We start from the raw sequence: 20,838 nt of genomic DNA on the forward strand, positions 1-20,838 counted from the left end.
TCAGTCACTTTAACCTCATCTGCCTTAACACGGTAGTGCCTTTGTTCCTTCCAGATTCCACTCATACCTATTCCCATTTGGATCTATCCTTCGGTACTGCCCAGCTTGCCCATCATCTCGAGTGGTCCATTCTCTCTGACACATACTCGAGCAGCCATTTCCTGTGTGCTGTGTGATTGCTTGGCTCCTACCCCACCTTTGTGCACACCCAAATGGCAGCTTTTTAAGGCTGACTGGATAACTTACTCCCCCGTGGCAACCTTCGTTGAACAGCATTTCCCCAGTTGTGATGACGAGGTAAAATATCTTACAAACGTTATCCTTACCACATCAGAACATTCCATTCCTCGCACTTCCTCCTTACTGCACCATGTCCTGGTCCCTTGCTGGACTGAGATATGCTGTGACGCAATTTGCATGTGGTTACATGCTCTCCGCACTTTAAACCATAATCCTACAATGGCCAGCTGCATTTGTTACAAACAGTTGTGTGCACAGTATTGTCGCATTCTTTGGGATAGCAGAAAAGCTAGCCGGATTTTCTTTACTAGTTCTTTTAACAGTTCCACACCATCTTCCATCGTGTGGGTCAAACTCCGATGGCTGTCTGGGACCGAGGGCCATTCCCCAATTACCAACCTGACTGTAGTAGAAGATGTCATAGTTGACCCTACTGCTATCTCAAACATCTTGGGCCGCCGTATTGCGGAGATCTCGAGCCCCACCCACTATCACCATGCCTTTCTCCAGCAGAAACAAGTGGAGGTGGCTCAGGTGATACCCTTCTCTCGTGAGTAGTGCAATACTGCCTCTACTGTGACGGAGCTAGACCGTGCTCTTCATCCCGAACCTCACCCTAGGACCGGACAATGTTCACATTCAGATTTCTCTCGCAGGCAAGCACTTTCTCTTTCATGTGTACAATCGCACCTGGGCAGAGGTCATGTTACCCAGACACTGGCTTGAACTCACTGTCATACCCATACCTAAGCCCAGCAAGGACAAACGCATTCCTACTAGTTATCACCCCATTTCTCTCACCAGCTGTGTTTGCAAGGTGATGGAATGTATAATTCATGCCCTGGTGGTATAGTGGCTCGAGTCTCACAATTTATTAAACCGTAGCACAGTGCGGATTTCGAGTACGCCATTTTGTGGTTGACTATCTCCTCACTTTGTTAACCCAAATCATGAATGGTTTTCTGCGGAAATACCAGACTGTGGCCACGTTTTTCGATTTGGAGAAAGCGTATGATACCTGCTGGAGGACTGGTATCCTCCGTACTTTCTACACATGGGGTTGGTGGCCGTGTGCTCTGTTTCCTTCATGAATTTTTAAAATACAAGAATTTTCAAGGTAAATGTGTGGGTACTGCCTTGTCGGACACCTTTATCCAGGAGAACAGTGTGCCTCAGGGTTCTGTCCTGAGCGTTGTCCTCTTTGCTATCACCATGAACCCTATTATGGCCTGTCTCCAACAGGGCATCTCCGGTACTGACAAAACCATTTGTATAAATTTATGGTTGCGCAATTGGTTTGTCTCATGATCTTTACATCTTGGGCATGTTGTTCTTCTGTTCGTTGAAACTACGAAATTCCTGGGGCTCATGTTCTATAGGAAACTTTCTTAGTCCTCCCACCTGTGTTATCTGGCAGCCTGATGTATGCAGTCTCTCAATGTCCTATGTGTCCTCAGTGGTACTTCCTGGGGAGCGGATCAGACCTCCCTCCTCCGTTTGTATCAGTCCCTTGTCCATTTGCAACTAGACTGGGTGTTTTGTTTATCTGCACGTCCGCCCTTCTCACGCCATCTCCCTACAATCTATCATCGTGGATAGTGCCTTTTACTCTAGCCCGGTTGAGTGTCTGTATGCCGATGCAGCTGAACTACTGTTGTCATACTGCCATGACTTTCTCCTCAGCAGATACGCATGTCATTTGTCTTCCATGCCTGGCCACCCATCCTATGCCTCCTTCTTTGATGACTTTGTTGATCACCAGTATGGGGTGCGTCTTTCTTTTGTGTTATCTCCTGGAGTTCGCTTTTCTCTCTCTATGCCATATTTTATGAACCTTTCTCCAAGTCCTTGATTTTAGCTGTCTTTCCTTCTATCGATTGGGCTTAATGTGTAGTTGTTTTTAACTCATTTTTTTCTTAATGTTCTATAGGTCTGACATGGGCACGGTTATGACCCTAGCTTTTTTTTTTTTTTTTTTTTTTTTTTTTTTTTTTTTTTGCACCCTAAAACAAAACAAAATGAATGAGAACAAGAGAGTACCCAATATTGATTCCCATGGCAAACCTGCGGTGATTATTCCGTACTCTGAAGAAGCTGTTCCATTGTGCACACTGTCTTAGTTTTTTAATGCAACCCTCTGCATTATTAAAATTAGATTGGATGAAGGCCAGTTACCAGCAGGATCTGTGATGGTCTGTCATAATATTGGAGCTTCTCTAGCAGAAAATTGTGAACTGCAGAGTGAAAGCGTTTTACAATAAAATACTAGTTGGCTGTATTTTGTCATTTAAGGTTTCTATAATCTGATGTGTAAATTGAAAAATAATGTGTTTCATGGAGAGCTAGTCTTATAATCCCAATTGAGTCTAAGTGTCTTATTTTGATGGAGGGGTGTGACAGTTCTTGCATACATAATTTTTGTCAGTGCTGTCAAGAGGAAGTAGGTAATGGATCTTTTTGTTAACTATTCATATCTGACTTATTGATGTGTCTTGTAATGGGGTCTGGCTGACAGTAGTGTATTTCAGGCCATGTAGAAATATCCTGTTTGATAGTAATGTGTTGCGTATGTGGCATTTCTCTATGGCATATTTTACGAACATTTCTCCAAGTCCTTGATTTTAGCTCTCTTTCCTTCTATCGATTGGGCTTAATGTGTAGTTGTTTTTAACTCATTTTTTTCTTAGTGTTCTATAGGTCTGACATGGGCACGGTTATGACCCCAGCTTTTTTTCATATACATTATGTATATGTGCAGAACTCTGCTTGAGATATTATCAACTAACTGAGAGTTTTTGGTTTAGAGGGAATTAATTACATTCTTAATTTCTTTGGGAGAGCTTGGAATAATTTTTATTTGGCTGTATATATGAGTCATTGCTTCTTGCACATACAGTTGAACTTTCTTATAACGACGTCGGTTCAGTGACAACTTGCCTATAATTTGGTGATTTCTGTGGTATGGCCATATTCCTCGTAAGGAACATATGTCTCATCCTTGCTTAATATGACTAATATATATGCGTGTACCTCGTATACGTCATTTTCAGCCTCAGTTAGCAGCAATATTTTCCAAGACTTAGTGTACTATTGTTGCAACATGGCAACCTGACATATCATTCTCTCTGCCATTCTGTCAATAATACAAGTGGAATAGGTTCCTCACCTCACTGTTATCCTAGACCATTCATGCTAAAGTAGTGGTCAACACTATGTGATGTCAGTTTCCATAACAATTTGTTATGCAGCCCATGCATTTTAGAACAGCATGGCCAGTGATAGAAAAGTTTTAATGGTGGAAGAAAAAGAGAAAGTTATTCGTTAAGTCGAGAATGCAGCTAAAAAGTTGATGTGTATGTCAGTGTGGCCTCATAAATTCCATAGTCCAAACGATTTGGAAGAACAAGGATAAAATTGCTGCTGTGTTTGAACAAAATGGACGTAAAATTAAACAGTTACGGAAAGCTGAAAGGAGCAACATGGATGATGTGCTGCTTAAGCGGTTTAAGCAACAGAGAGGCATCAACGTACCCATTAGTGGACTTCTCCTTATCGTGAAAGCAGAAGAATTTGCCAAGAAATTAAAAGATGAGGAATGTGTGTGCAGCAGTGGCTGGACTGACAGGTTCGGTTGAAGCAACAGCACAACATTACTTTTGGCAAAGTGAGTGGTGAAGCCAACAGTGTGAATACTGAAACAGTCCAACAGTAGCTCACTATCATGTGGCGTACAATTCATGAAGGGTATGCAGACGAGATAGGCGTTTTCTTTAAACTTACACATGACAAAACACTGAAATTCAAGGGCAAAAAAAGTGTTGGTGGCAATTTATCTAAAGAACAAATAGCAGTTCTGGTTTCTGCTAACACAGATGGAATTGAGAAGAAAAAAATACTCATCATAGGTAAATCAAAAAATCCTAGGTGTTTTAAGCATGTAAGCTGAAAGAGAAGATATTGGGATTGGGAGTTGAGAACTCAGAAAAGGAAGATACTGGTTCTTGTTGACATCTGTCCAGCACATCCTGTACTCTCTGATCTGGAGAATATTACTCATTTTTCTTCCTGCAAATACAACAGGCTTATTGAAGCCCATGGGCCAGGGAGTAATTAAGAGTCTGAAAAGCTACCATCGTAAGCTCATATTACTGAAAATGATACAATACAATGATAAAAAGTAGATTTCATGTATTACACTTGATGGGTGCCATCAGATGGAGTACCAAAGCTCGAAGCTAGGTCAGTCCAAACCATCGAGAACTATTTCCTTCATGCGGGAATCACAACTGAAGGAATAAATGCTGCCGAAACTGGAGACACATTCGATGACATTGATGACCTGCCACTATCTGAGTTGCTGCCTGAAATCAACTGTGATATTCTCAGTCAGTGCAACTGAAATGTATGCAACAATAGATGATGTTGTTGTTACAACTGAGGTACAATTGAAGAGGAAATTTTAAATGAAGTGAAAAATTAGGGCCACAGTGACCATGAAGTGAGCTAGAGAGATGAAAAAGAAGAGGAAGAAAGAAATAAAGTGCCTAGCCCTACTGTGTGTGACACTTTAGAAGCCATTAGAATTGTGAACGTGTTCTACAAAGCTAGGGAGGGGAGCAGAAAAATTGCAAATGAAATAACGAACATAGGACATAATTTAGAAAGTGTGTAGTGGACTTCACTCCTAAGTAAAGATGTTTGGCAAGTACTCTACATATTGCTGTATATACTATTTTCAAGTAAGCTTAAGAGTGAATGTAAAATAAAAGAAAGCTAAATAAATGTGTTCTTTTCCATTTGTCACCACAATATGCTGAAAATATGAATCTCGGTTAGAACAACACTCATTTATAACAACGTAACTTTCACGATCCTTTGAAAGTTGTTATTGCCAGGTTCCACCGTATTCTATTGCTTTATCCCTTAAACTGGCCATACCACTCTTCTGTGCTTCTTTCAGAAAATAATTTTTTCAAATAAAGAACAGAAACCAAGAGGCAAGTCTGATGTAGCCTACCTATTTTATTGTGACAACATGTTTCTTATTTGCCTTTTGTATGACTAAAGATAAATGTTGTAACATTTTAATGTCTTAAAATTGCACCATCAAACAGCAATATTACTTTTTTCAAAACATATCCCTTGTATAAATGGTACTGTAGTATTAGGTGAAAGTCCAACCTTAAGAAATTTGCTTTTTCTCATTTTCATAATTTGTTAATGATATTTGTTGCTTACTTCTCCATCTTCTTATAACGATATCAATTACAATGATCACTTGGCTATAACTTCGTGATTTCTGTGGTACAGCCATATTCCTCGTAAGGAATGTAGTCTCACCATTGCTTAATACGACAAATGTATATATGTGTGTGTCTTGTATATGTCATTTTCAGCCTCAGTTAGCAGCAAGGTTTTCCAAGACTCAGTGTACTTGTTGTAACATGGCATCCTGGCATATTCTTGTCCCTGCCCTTCTGGGATAATGTTCTTAGTTGTTGGCTATAGGGGGCAGTCAAATGAAAAAGAAATAGTTGGAAGAAAAAGTAAATAAACTGTTTATTATTTTAAGTAATCACCATAAGTTTTAAACAGACATATCCTCCTTCAGGGAAGGCCCACATGTAACTGAGGTTGTTTAGACTATGCTGCAAAAGTTTTGCTGGGAAGCCCTTACACATCCTGCATACTGTCCCAATCCCTCCCCATGTCATTTCCATATTTTTGGAGTTGTGAAAAAAGGCACTTACGGCTGTTAATTTGCTTTGGATGAAGAGGTGCATGCCTGGGTATAATCACGGTTTCATAGGCAACCACAAACATTTTGCCGTGAAGACACTGACTGTCTTGTATCAGAGAGGAATAAATGTATTAACAGTTATGACAATTCCTTTTGAAATAATGAACAGTTTACTTACTTTTTCTCCACCTATGTTGTTGTCATTTGACTGACCCTTATACACTCCTGGAAATTGAAATAAGAACACCGTGAATTCATTGTCCCAGGAAGGGGAAACTTTATTGACACATTCCTGGGGTCAGATACATCACATGATCACACTGACAGAACCACAGGCACATAGACACAGGCAACAGAGCATGCACAATGTCGGCACTAGTACAGTGTATATCCACCTTTCGCAGCAATGCAGGCTGCTATTCTCCCATGGAGACGATCGTAGAGATGCTGGATGTAGTCCTGTGGAACGGCTTGCCATGCCATTTCCACCTGGCGCCTCAGTTGGACCAGCGTTCGTGCTGGACGTGCAGACCGTGTGAGATGACGCTTCATCCAGTCCCAAACATGCTCAATGGGGGACAGATCCGGAGATCTTGCTGGCCTGGGTAGTTGACTTACAGCTTCTAGAGCACGTTGGGTGGCACGGGATACATGCGGACGTGCATTGTCCTGTTGGAACAGCAAGTTCCCTTGCCGGTCTAGGAATGGTAGAACGATGGGTTCGATGACGGTTTGGATGTACCGTGCACTATTCAGTGTCCCCTCGACGATCACCAGTGGTGTACGGCCAGTGTAGGAGATCGCTCCCCGCACCATGATGCCGGGTGTTGGCCCTGTGTGCCTCGGTCGTATGCAGTCCTGATTGTGGCGCTCACCTGCACGGCGCCAAACACGCATACGACCATCATTGGCACCAAGGCAGAAGCGACTCTCATCGCTGAAGACGACACGTCTCCATTTGTCCCTCCATTCACGCCTGTCGCGACACCACTGGAGGCGGGCTGCACGATGTTGGGGCGTGAGCGGAAGACGGCCTAACGGTGTGCGGGACCGTAGCCCAGCTTCATGGAGACGGTTGCGAATGGTCCTCGCCGATACCCCAGGAGCAACAGTGTCCCTAATTTGCTGGGAAGTGGCGGTGCGGTCCCCTACGGCACTGCGTAGGATCCTACGGTCTTGGCGTGCATCCGTGCATCGCTGCGGTCCGGTCCCAGGTCGACGGGCACGTGCACCTTCCGCCGACCACTGGCGACAACATCGATGTACTGTGGAGACCTCACGCCCCACGTGTTGAGCAATTCGGCGGTACGTCCACCCGGCCTCCCGCATGCCCACTATACGCCCTCGCTCAAAGTCCGTCAACTGCACATACGGTTCACGTCCACGCTGTCGCGGCATGCTACCAGTGTTAAAGACTGTGATGGAGCTCCGTATGCCACGGCAAACTGGCTGACACTGACGGCGGCGGTGCACAAATGCTGCGCAGCTAGCGCCATTCGACGGCCAACACCGCGTTTCCTGGTGTGTCCGCTGTGCCGTGCGTGTGATCATTGCTTGTACAGCCCTCTCGCAGTGTCCGGAGCAAGTATGGTGGGTCTGACACACCGGTCTCAATGTGTTCTTTTTTCCATTTCCAGGAGTGTATTTACACTTTCAGCTTAGACTCGGAGACATTGCACACATTTAAATTTTCAGTATTTTAAGTAAAAAACATTGATACCACATGCATCATCACGGTTTCCGTAATTTTGTTTTTTATATTGTGCAGTTATGTGAGTTCCATGTTTGGAACCTTCAATTTGTGCACCTGTATTTCTGTGGTATCTGTGTCTGTTCTGAATCACTAAACGTTGAGTAGTAAGTTCTTATACGCCTACAGACAGAAGTCTCATTTGCTATACCTGTTGTTTGTATTTGAAATGAATAACTTTTTTTACATCATTTATTTCAGGTATTTAGTTTCTAGTCTTGAAAGTGACTCGTTGAAGCTGAGCTATGTCGGTGTAGCCTTAAATAAAGAATATGCATTGGCCTGGATCTCTCATATGAAGACCATCTTATGGAAATGCTGCATTTACTTAGATGATCTGCATCCAGAATACCCAGCAGATATGTGCACAATGTTGTTGTATCTGCATACATTAGTGGCCTTTACATCAACTAATACATGGTTCATACTAAAAGCAAAGCATATGGAAGTGCTGAAATCTGGAATGAATCAACTTTGTGCCAATATTATGGGACATTTGTTCAACAAGGGCTTTTATTTAACATTAAAGGTACATTTTGGAAATATTGTATGTCAAATTATACAACTTAGTTATTCTTGATAAGGTAATGTACTAGATTTGTAAGAACAATTTAAGAACGTATAATAACTGATGACAGATAGGTATATGCTACTCACATTTTTATTGTGCTGTTGCACCATTTATTTGCATATACACAATTGACACTGTGTAAACTTTTTTGTTTTTGTGGGGTGTGAACCTAATTGTATTGCTTGTTAATTAAAATATGTAATGTAAATATGCAGTTGTAATTAACTTTATATCTTGTTGGCACATATTTATCACAAAGCTAGATCTGTTTGGAGGGGCAGTGTAAGGGGAATGTGGTAAATGTATAACGTGGTTTACACAAACATCAAGTGTATGGTTAGAAAATAGGATGGTGTAATTATAGAAACAGAATAGCCTCAAAAAATGGTCTAAGTGTAACTTAACATAATTTGGTAAATGTGAGTACAGTCCTGTATTTGCTAGGGAAATAAGTAAAATGTGTGGAAAAGTGATGGAGTGATCAAAAGTTGCTTTGAACGCAATGTCAACTGATACAAATTGGAGAGAAATTGAGGCAAAAGAAAATTAATATTAAGTCTAAAAATGTTGAACAAATTAGGAATTGTCTACAAGATTAACGTAAATTCACAGTGGCAAAAAAAAAACACTGATTGGATGCACTTCTCCTGGTGCCAGCTTTGGACTGTTTTGGTCCAGTCATGATGTTCTTTGATTCCTGCTGCTTCTTTCTTCTGTTCTATCCTAAATTTTTCTTCAGGAGACCGCTGCTGCCCCTGAAACTTGCACATCTTGCTTTTCACAGTATTTCTGTCCTTTGTGTCTTCCTCTCTGATAACACTGGTCAGCAACATTTTTATTACAAAGAATGTGAAGAAATATGTTCTTTCCTAATTAAAGAATGAACTCAGCTTTAGGCCATCAGCTTCAGTTTTCCTGTAACACACTCTCTTCTATCTGTCAAAATCCTTGAAAATGCCATGTATTGCTTATCCTTTTGTGGGTTAACTTAAAAATTTGCAGATTTAATTATTGAAAAATAATTGAAAATGTAAAAATGTACGAGGCGTTATTACAAGTGGCCACAGTTCATTTCAGAAATCTAGATCTGGGAAATGAAAGGAGTTTGGCTGCATTCTAAGTGATGAGTTGTGCTTGAACACACAGAATCACATTCTGTTTTTTGGCACTCGTATTTCTGCATTGTGGAGTTTTGATAGTTGTTGGAAGCGACTTCTTGTCTTTCAAAGTTTGTGAAAGCCTGTGCATTTTGTCTTGTAGTAATTCAGATGAAGAAACGCATTGTACTTATGTAAACAGCACAAATTCTTTTTGTTATATCTGTGGAGAATGAACTCCAAAATTGCAAAAATGGAAACTTAATCATCTTGTAAAGAAGAGCTACAAACATTATTTAAGTTGGTGAACAGAAATAGAATTGGGCTCCTCCACATAATCTGTTTGTCGTGCACTAAACCCTTTACAGGCTGGTTAGAAGGTTCACATCACATGCCCCTTGCTATTCCTATGATTTGGTGGGGGCGGGGGGAGGGGTGGGGGGTGGGGGGGGGGGAGGAATCTGCTTGAAATCAGGAATAATGGTACAATATTCTAATTTACCATCTGCTAAAAGACCTGTATGTCACAGTGAAGAATTTCTGATACCTGTGCCTCCTGACGATGCAACTATGAGTGCAACAACATCCAGAAGACAGTCAATGCTGACCCAGCATTTTAAGATCTCTGTGAATCAAATATGCTGAAATTTTTACCTTGGTGATCTTGTTGATGATTTAAATTTGTCGAAGCAATAGGCTAAGATTTAGCTTCAACATTAAAAGGATGTAATCTTATTCTTTGCACTACGAAAGAGGCTTTTTATTGTGACCACCATTTGTTTTCGTGAATATTGAGTTCCTTATGGGGACTGTTGGCCAGAATTTTAGTGTAAATGAGTGGCACTCATCCAAAGATTTCAGAAAAGTCAATCTGAAAAACAGTGCATATCTGCAGTAGGAATAATCATGCTTTTAATCTGAAGGGGATATGTGGGAACTTTAACCTGCTACTCACACTTACCCAGTTTGAGAAATACAAGTGACATACATGTGGCAGTCTGAAGTTACCTGCATTCCTTCTTGGTACGGAGCTTGGGTTAACAAAGCAGTGCTGCTTCCTATGAAAGTGTGAAAGTGGGTGACAGGAGAGACAGGGAGAGAGAGAGAGAGAGAGAGAGAGAGAGAGAGAGAGAGAGAGAGAGAGAGAGAGGCGTTATTGAAGGGAGAATGGCCTGCTTGGAATGAACTACTGGCTGGACACAAGAATGAGGTGAACACTGCTCTTGTTGATCCCAAAAATGTGTCATTACTTTTACTGCACTTTAAGGTGGGTCTCATTAAAAACTTCTCTAAAGCTTTAGACAAAACTTCAAATGGATTCATGTACCTGTGAGAAGAGTTTCCAAGGATCGATGAAGCAAAAATACAAGGAAGAGCATTTACAAGAATGCAAATTATGGAATTAATGTCTGATGAATGTTTCCGTGATTTGTTGAGTCATGTTGAAAGAGTGGCATAGCTGTCTTTCACAAGTGTCTGCAAGAACTTTTTAGGCAACCATGAGGCAGGGAAATGTCACAATGGTGTACAAGAACTATTAATATCATACCACCTTACTGGATGTAATGTGTCACATAATAAAGTATATTTCTTTAATGATCATTTGGACTTGTTCCCGAATAATCTTGGCACCTTTAGTGATGAATATGGAGTATGATTTCAGCAGGACATTTCTCAAATGTTAGCGACACAAATTGAGTACTACCACATTGTCTGACAACTGCTGGTCCTTATGAAACAATGTTCTTGAGGCAGAACATCCAAAGTATTGCAGAAACCAGAAGGAAATGTTTTTAGAAATGATTCCACTCCTTTCTTTACTCTTATGTTTTTCATTTCTTTGATTCTTTTGCGTGCTGCAGGTTTTTTTTCCCCCCTGGATGTCTTATTGTGAGAATTTATCATTTTGTCAGATACTTATAATACATAGACTGCTGGAAGCATTTACCGAACCATTTATTACATCAAAGCTGAGGCTGGCACAGAAATTTTGAAATCAGGTCTGGATTTAAGGGCGAATTACCTTGCAGGAACAGTGTATCCCATAGTGCTCAGAGCCATTTAAACCATTTTGTTAATACCTTTATCCCGCTGTGAAACAGAACAAGATTCCTTCATGGAAATATGTTTGCTCTCCTCTTCTCCCGAAACAAATCGATGGGCACGAATGTCTTTCTACCACAGCACAGATAAGAGAAGAGGGCTCGTCAGCCCAGACATGTCAGCACCCAGTGTTGTGAACTGGTCGTTAACCATGGCACTACGGAACGGCGCAGCGGTCTTCAGCAATGAAAGTAGATTCTGCCTGCATGCAAGAGATGGTCGTCTGCATGTACGATGTGGACTGGCAGTGTATTAAGCGTATCAGTGTGACATTCCAGCAAATCGGTGAAGAAAATCGTTGTCACCTTTTTGGGAGTACTTTATTGACGTAGTTATCCTTTTGTAGTTGAGGTAATTGTGTTGGGATATTTTTCAGCCTCTCCCATAAACTTTATTATATTTTTGGCATTTTGTAAATTAAAATTTGACATAAAATATTTATCAGAGTTGGCAGCATTGGCATAAACTTGGCCTTCCACATTCATCTACATCTACATCTACATTTATGCTCCGCAAGCCACCCAACGGTGTGTGGCGGAGGGCACTTTACGTGCCACTGTCATTACCTCCCTTTTCTGTTCCAGTCACATATGGTTCACGGGAAGAACGACTGTCTGAAAGCCTCCATGCATGCTCGAATCTCTCTGATTTTACATTCGTGATCTTCGCGGGAGGTATAAGTAGGGGGAAGCAATATATTCGATACCTCATCCAGAAACGCATCTGTCCTGATTGGGAGAAAATAAGAGCAGTCGCAAACTTTAACACTCCTTGGCACAAATGTGATGTGAGAAGTTATCTCGAAATATTCTTGTACTGCCACCGATTCATAAAAGACTTTTGTACCAAGCACATCCCTTGCAAGAACTAGGGCATGGAGATGTCAGATTTTCCTGGTATGAGATGCAAGAAAGATCTTTCCTTGTCCTTAAGGAGGCACTTGGATAGTATGCTAAGAGTGCCGAAACAGGATTTCCCACTGAGGCAAGGGGTTGTGAAATAGGTGTAGTTCTAGTACAAACCACAGAAGGTGCTGAAAAGGGAATAGCTTATGCTTCCCTAGTACTTTCAAAATCCTAGAGGGGCCACTCCATAATAGAGAAAGCTCCATCTGTATTCATTTTAAAAAATTCGCGTTAGTGACGGAGTATTACTCTCTGCGCCGGCTGACTAGTCTGAAGGGAAGGATCTGTTGGTGTGACTGAGGAGATGGGCACTGAAGCTTTGGGAATATGTTGAGTCAGTGGCATGCAAAAACAGGATGGCTGTCTTACAAGGAATCCTTTAGCAGAACACACCAGGGCAGACGAAATCTTAGTCATTGCTGCATTCAATGGTATTACTGCTGAGCAGGGGGAAGATACAGCATTGCAGAAAACCGTAGAAGCATTGAAGAATGAGAACATGACGAAAGAAGAATTCGAGTTAATGAACAGAACATTTAGTATTTGATGCATCTTCATCAACTGTAAGTGTCCGCCCCTGGTAGCTGAGTGGTCAGCACGACAGAATGTTGTGCCTAACGGCCCAGGTTTGATTCCCGGCTGGTCGGAGATTATCTCCGCTCAGGGACTGGGTGTTGTGGTGTCCCTATCATCATCATTTCATTCCCATCAACACGCAAGTTGCCGACGTGACATCAACTCGAAAGACTTGCACCAGGCGAACGGTCTACCAGACGGGAGGCCCTAGCCACATGGCATTTACATTTATCAACTGTAAGTATGTTTGTTTAAAAAATCAGCTACCAGAGGCACAAAAGACATTTTATTTCTGTATCAGTTTTAGCCATGTGATGCCCTTCTTCAGAAGATTGGAGTTATTGCATTATTAGCGAGTGCCAAAAATATGGAGGTGTGTGCTGCACAGTATTGTAGTCACATGGATCATATATGTTTACAAATGTGGTATAAGAAGACCAAACAACAAGTGCAGAAATCATGCAAGAAGAGTTCTTGCATGATTTCTACACTTGTTGTTTGGTCTCCATATACCATATTTGTACATGTACTGTGTTCCATTTGACGACGGTACTATGCTGCATATTTTTGATGCTCTCTAATGATGTGATAATTCTAATCTTCTGAAGAAGGGTGCTGGTGGCTGAAATGGGTAAGGAAATAAAATTTCTTTTTTGCAACTGGTTGCTGGTATTTAAAAGAGAAAAAGGGATATTACAGTGCCTGTGTTATTCCAGATTACGATGCAAAGTTCCTTTGGATGTGGATGCATGTCCGAAGGAACTTTACGGTGTAATTTGGAATAACACAGGAACTGCAGTACCAGATTTATCCTCCGACATTGGGCAAGCAATTTTCAAGTGAAATGTTTCCCCTGTATGGGAATATACGTATTGGATGTACAAGTACAGGTTGTGGACACGTGGTTGACAATATATGAAAGTTTGGGTCTGGCTGTTAGTTGTGCACAGTTAGCCAAATGGTAAGGCAACTGCTCGTGATAAGCAGGATATCTGAGTTCGAGCTCCAGTCAGGCACAAATTTTCTTTGTCGTCATTTCATTATACAGCTGACGGTTGTCAATATTTGCTGTTACGAATACATTTCATGTACAAAAACAGAACATCGTGTTAGAGGAAGTACGATCTGATGGGGCAGGAATGGTTACTCATCATCCCATCTCATCTTTGGCCAGCTATCCTAAAGTCCCCCACCCACCTCGAACATCCCCGCCTAGCCCGTGAACACCCCCCCCCCTCCATCTCCGAGTCCCCCCCCCCCTCCCCCAACACTCTGACATTAAACAGAATTAAATGCAGGTATCACCGGCCAGGCCTCTACCGACCTGTTAAACACTATAGAAACCACTGTAAGGAATGCCAGCAACAGATGCACATGCCACAGTTACCTCTGAGGCACGTAGCACAAATTCCACCTTTAGAATCGTCCTCTCGGGGAGGCTCCAGAAGCCGACAAACAGAAATTGGTGGATAATAGACTGCGCTGACTACCTCACCCACTGTGCTGTCACCAAAACTTTGTCTACCGCCAAAACTCCAGAAACTGTGAGGTTACTCGAGGAAGAAATCATATTGAATCGTGACTCGGTGTGTGACCTCTGATCATGAAAAAGTTTTGCAGGTGAGCCTAGTATTTCCACATTTCAACATCACTGCCTACCACACACAGAGAAATGGCCTCTCAGGATACTTCAAGATGACCTCTCATTGTACGTCACATATGTAGTCGAGGATTACAACACTTAGAATGAAATTTTCACTCTACAGCAGAGTGTGCGCTGATGTGAAACTTCCTGGCAGATTGAAACTGTGTGCCGGACCGAGACTCGAGCTCGGGACCTTTGCCTTTCGCGCGCAAGTGCTCTACCAACTGAGCTATCCAAGCTGGACTCACGCCCCGTCCTCACAGATGAGGTACTGGCAGAATTAAATCGGTGAGGATGGGGCGTGAGTCGTGCTTGGGTTGCTCAGTTGGTGGAGCACTTGCCCGCAAAAGGCAAAGGTCCCGAGTTCAAGTCTCGGCTCAGCACACAGTTTTAATCTGCCAGGAAGTTTCATATCAGCGCACACTTTATTGTAGAGTGAAAATTTCATTCTAGAAACAACCCCCAGGCTGTGGCTAAGCCATGTCTCCACAATATCCTTTCTTCCAGGATTACTAGTTCTGTAAGGTTCGCAGGAGAGCTTCTGTGAAGTTTGGAAGGTAGGAGACGAGGTACTGGCGGAATTAAAGCTGTGTGGGTGGGGCATGAGTCGTGCTCGGGTAGCTGAGTTTGTAGAGTACTTGCCCGCGAAAGGCAAAGGTCCCGAGTTCGAGTCTCGGTCCAGCACACAGTTTTAATCTGCCAGGAAGTTTCATTACGACGCTTCATCGAGATGACTTAAAAGTGCTGAGCTGTTTTTCGTGTCCTCTGTATAAAGCCCTACTACAATTCTGAGGCAGGGATCACTAGTGCAGGATTCTCGTTTGAGACGACAGAAGGTCCGCTGGATGATCACGGAGTTTCGGCAGGAGGTGGCGCCTCGGACGCTTGCCGTAGTGAAGAGGATCAGACACGAGATCCGATTCCCACCGGCCCTGCCGTACAAAGGACTGCTGACAAGATCTAAATCCAGGGAGCTACAGTCAGCTCCAGTTGGAACTGCGTTGCTGTTTCTTGTGGAGAAACTGTGCTGGGTGCAGCGTAGTGAAGCAGTTAGTACCATCGGCTGATGTGCTGGTTGGTCACCAGTTCAAACACAACCAGGCACAATTATTTGTCATTTAGTGTTTATCATTTCTAGAAGGTTCGTGAAATTTTTTATATTTGTAGTGTTTGTACACTCCAGAATATTCAGTGTACGTGTAAATTGCTGCAGTCTCTATGCAGGATCTCAATTCTGATCTGGCTGTACACTTGTAACCTACCCCTTACTAATCGGCCTATCGTGCTTGCGATATAAAATATGACCGCGGATTGCGTGCATGCCTAAAGGATTTTCACTAAACGGATAAGGCTATCTTTCCTGAAGAAATAATACCCATAAGTAAGAGGAAAGTGTACGACAGACCCTTCTGATGGAAAAGTCTACTAAAATTAAAAGTAATTAAACCAAACAGGGTTATAATTTGGAAAAATGAAAGTTATTTTGTGCATTCACTCATGAACAACATTGGACAGAAAAGGGGTACCACTGATCGTGAATCCAAAAGTTACACTAATGAACAAAAAGGACATAATTAACTGTTGCCAGCCCACTAGGGCAATTTACCTCCAAAATCCTGTACAAGATTATGGCAAAGAAAACCGTGTATTGTTAAACACTGATGTGGAAACTGAAGGTTGTCACTCTTACGATATGTTTGTTATTAAATTTTGAAAAAAAAAAAAATGCAATAAACTGTATGTTAGTATTGAACTTCATTATATGAACAATGACTTTCAGTGACCTCAACGTAACGTCATGAAAGAAATTTAGAAAAAAAAGTAAGCACTTTATACTTTGCAGTTACTTATTTTGCAAATTGGATTTCATGTTATTGTCTGAACATCTGAGCCTTTTTTTACTGACTTGAACAGAAATAAATAATAGGCTATGTATCAAACAAAACAGCCATGCGCACCAAGCTACATGTAAAATAAATAAAATTTCCCCACTCTTAATTTGTGCATTTCTCTCGATTTGGGTTTTTTCCAATGATTGAGTCTCAAACTTGAAAAATGAAAATTACTTTACTCATATACTGAAACCTCTGTTCTACAACAATTATTTGGAATTAGACTGAGGCTAAAATTCTTAAAAGTGAAATTATTCATTAATAAACTGGCTGTAACTATTCAATTAGTTTCTTATGACACTCGGTTAGCATATAAGGGGAAAAAAAGGAACAAGGACCCTGCTTGGTAACAATGTCTGAGGTCAGTGAGGACACAATCACGCTAAGTTTAACTGATTATTATTTAAATAAATTTTACCAATCCAATCACATTCAGTTGTGCTGCTGGGTTAGCCGTTAATACATTTCTACCAATGAACAGTCTTACTTCAGTGCTGTACATGCTACGAAACTCAGAGCCGACGGCAAATCTGTGTTGCTGGAACTGCTGCTGCTGTTGAAGACGGTAGCATCTTGTGGAGCACGGCTTCTTACAGGAACGTGCAAATGTAATTAATACAGCCTCTTCCGCCCGTCCACTGTCCTTACTCCTGCTACTAGACATCTGGCGGCACGCGTACACGGTGCCGCCGAAACGGTACTCTCTGCTGTGAGAGTGTTAACACCACTTTTGCGCATGCTACGAGCGCAGGAACCTATCTGCTTCTCTCTGTGTGCTCTGCGCAACAACTCCCTATCTGAAGATTTTACAATACAGGAGCACTGCTATTATCATTGCTAATCGATGCAAATAATAATACCTTTGGCTTTTCCCCAATGCTTATAAGTTTCACAGTAAGACACAGATAAATACAATGAAATGTTAACACACTTCTACCTAAGTTTACACATACAGTGAAGCAATGTCCTTACTTATTAAAAGAAAGCATATAAATTACAAATATTTACATAAAATTCAGCAAAAAAATTTATGTATCGGTTGCAGGTGCCATGCATCCTGCATTTTCGGTGTTACACATTGATGCTTGTAATAAACTTACTTTGACTGATAAATGTTATACCTCATCGACAACCCTGCTGTCAGATTTGGACTTGATTCTAGTTTTGATGTGACAATATAATGGAAAGACAGAAATTACAAAACCAAATTTTAAACATTGAGACATTTCCAGTGGTCTCTTACAATGATTTGCTAGTTATCAAACTGCAGATTAAAGGCAAAGAAATTGCAGAAAAATGGGAAATTAACGAGATAAGACCTACATAAATTGAAGGCACTGGAGGCTGTTGAGAGTTTCAGATTTCAGAGATGAAATAGGGATGACAGCAGAGGATCACATAAGTAAAGAAGGAAAGACCTTGTGCAAGATCCTGTATAACACAAAGAGATATTTAATCCACACTCCATAACCCCTCTAGACAAGCTCCAGAACCGTATATGCGCGCGCAAGCATGAGTGCGAGCACTTTAGTTCAAAAAAGGACTAGCAGAGTTGTCATTCTTGTTTATGTGACTTTTGACGAAAATAGATTTTCGTTGTTTATGTTCTTGTTCTTGTTTCGCTGTTATTGACTCCTCTTTTTTTTTTTTTTTTTCCAGACACTGTTGATACGAGGTCTTGGACGTTCAAAAGTGACACTGAAACATGTGTCACTATCAGCAATTATAACATTAGCACTGCGGCCACTAGTATCTGCAAATTTTTCAGAGAAACTGATGACAATGTTTTTAATACATATTTTGTGTGTGCCAGGTCTAATTCTACATTTGCAGAACCTAGCTCCTGAGGTAATAACTAATTTTGCTGTGTACTTATTTTCGCATTTGTTGAATGTATGGGGCTCTTGTCATTGACTTAGTGTGCAGAAGATAGTGCTTGGGATCGTGACCTCTTGATTTTGTGGGGCAGTGAATGTGTAACTTAGGCACCTATACTCTGATTTAAACCTGGCTCAAAACTAACTGTTTGTAGTAGTATGTTTTGAACTGTTATCAGTACCTGGTAGCAGACAGCAGGTAGCACTTAAAAATTAAGAGTAACATTATGTTGATATGAAAAAAACAAATTTCCCTGCAATATGAACTTCATAGCTTTCCTCCTGTTGCTTCTTCCTCTTCCCACATGTCTTCCATATCCTCAACACCCACCCCAGTCAACATATCTCTTGGTGCTGTCCTTTTCTAAGTGCCTCTTGCTTTCAGTGAGTAGTGGTATTTCCTCATACAATTACTTTTGCTCAGCAATGGATCTTCCATTGTTTAATTTTTAACAAAACAATGGAAAATTCAGGATGGAATGCCATATGGGTCCTTCCCACCAACACCAGCTTTTCTGAATTATGCAGGAGGGAACTTTACCTGCAGTACAACCTACGTTCCCGTAACCCTCCTCGCCTCAACCTTCGTTAGTCACTGTCCTCACCCGTCCAGCCCCTTCTCTGTTCCCATTCCAGCACTACATAGCCGTCAGCCGTCATTCCACACCCCCCACCATACTATCCTTCCCCCTTCCCACCCCAGCCTCCTCCTTACCCCCACCCAGTAGTCCCTCCCGTCATGCACTGGTGCTGCTGCTGCTGCTCAAAGTGTGGTTTCAGCTGCCTGAGACTGCAGTCGTGTGTGAGTTGTGTTTGCATTTGTGTGTGTGTGTGTGTGTGTTTTGTTGATGAAGGCCAATGGTCAAAAGCTTTAATTGTGAAAGTCTTCTTGCTGTGCCTATCATGACTCAGCATATCCTCTATATTGTTTACTTTTTGTAATATGTGTGGTGAATATGTTCTTTTGTGAAAGGGGATGGAGTGAATACATATTTTACAGTTAAATAATAATATTCTTGTAGACATGTTGGGATCTTACAACTAAAACCTGTCTTTTTTCGCAATTCTTATGTAGTCATTATTACAGAAAAAAGGGGTTTAGCCACCCATAATCCTTTGGTGTTTGTATAATGAATGTGCCACGTTATGTAAATTACAGGCAGTGCAGTAGAGTGAGTGAATGACACTCACTCATCAGTAGCTTGCATCGTATTTGGGAAACCCAGTAGTGTGCGTCGATGCCTGCTGCTGTGGGACTTGCCGCTGTGTAGTGACCTTTACTGTGTCTGGCAGTGGACTTTTGTGCGTCTCGGGGCTCAGTATTCTTGTCTCGGTTGTCAAGATTCTGAGGATGACAGAAATCTCTGCTACTAATTCTTCTAAAAAGTATGAACACACGACCCAGCGAACAAACTCAGCTGCTTAGTCTGCCCAAAGTACCATAAGGAAACCAGTGGAAACATTTTAAAGCAGTGCTATTTATTGTGACATTTAACAAATTGTTGCTTCCATAATTCATTGCACTGCAAGGTATATTCTTAGCTAATGAATCCACTCATATATGTAGGATGGTGGCATTGTAGTCATACTACACTGGCATATATGGATAAAGCAGCGTGAGAACATGGTGTTCATCCCGAGAACCCTGTGTTACTTATTCTGGAGTCTTCTTAGGTTTCAGTCTGAAGATTCTTCTTCTCCAGTCCTCTCTGTTCCCTGTTACTCTCTTCACTTCTTCACTTGAGCATGCTCTTATCACATCCAATCCATCAGGAGTTTTGGATTGTAGGTCTTTTTCTTCCTTTCTTTCCTCAGGTCATTCCATCCACTATGTTAACAAGAAAACTGTTGACAGTGGAGGTGGCCAGTTAATCGATATCTTATTTTCTGTAGTGAGCAGATCTTTCAAATTATTCTCCAGCACCGCCTTTCAAATGCCTCCAGATATTCCTTGTCGCATGCACCAATATCCCACATTTAGGAGTCGTGCAAGGCCACACTCGAGACAAAACCATTAATAAATCAGTTTTTGATCTGTACAACTAGGCTCTTTGCTGTAAGTGGTACATTTTTCTTATAATAGGCTGCTTTTGCCTGTGTAATTGAGCTATTTATGTAAGCTGAACTAGCAAAGTAGTTAAAGGTACTTGTCTGAATGGTATATCATTAATTATAATGCCTGCTGCAATATGTTGTTGGTTACATATCATTATTTTGGATTTCTTTGTATTAATTTTCTTGTCATATTTCTCCGACAAGATAATGTTCATTCTTCAAATTTCCTTTTCTTTCAATTGCCCATCGTTATACTTAATAATAGCTATGTCATCAGCAAATCTTATGAATTTGATTTCCATTCCCTTAGTTTTCAACCCCTTCCATATCCTCTTTACATTTTCCTCAACGCCTCTGTCAGTATATGTGTTGAACAAACTAGTGACA

At 41.4% G+C, this 20,838-nt stretch overlaps 1 protein-coding gene across 2 annotated transcripts in view; it reads left to right on the forward strand.

Moving 5' to 3' along the window:
- The window catches only part of LOC126164184 (ubiquitin-protein ligase E3B), a 313,945-nt gene that overhangs the window by 38,169 nt on the left and 254,938 nt on the right, over positions 1-20,838 (forward strand). For both annotated transcript variants that reach the window (XM_049920218.1, XM_049920219.1), the window contains exons 3-4: positions 7,932-8,259; positions 18,179-18,367. In XM_049920218.1, coding sequence (XP_049776175.1) covers positions 7,932-8,259; positions 18,179-18,367 — 517 coding nt within the window. The remainder of the gene's footprint in view (positions 1-7,931; positions 8,260-18,178; positions 18,368-20,838) is intronic.

The sequence above is a fragment of the Schistocerca cancellata genome, chromosome 1, assembly GCF_023864275.1.
Source record: "Schistocerca cancellata isolate TAMUIC-IGC-003103 chromosome 1, iqSchCanc2.1, whole genome shotgun sequence".
NCBI classification, from domain to species: Eukaryota; Metazoa; Arthropoda; class Insecta; order Orthoptera; family Acrididae; genus Schistocerca; species Schistocerca cancellata.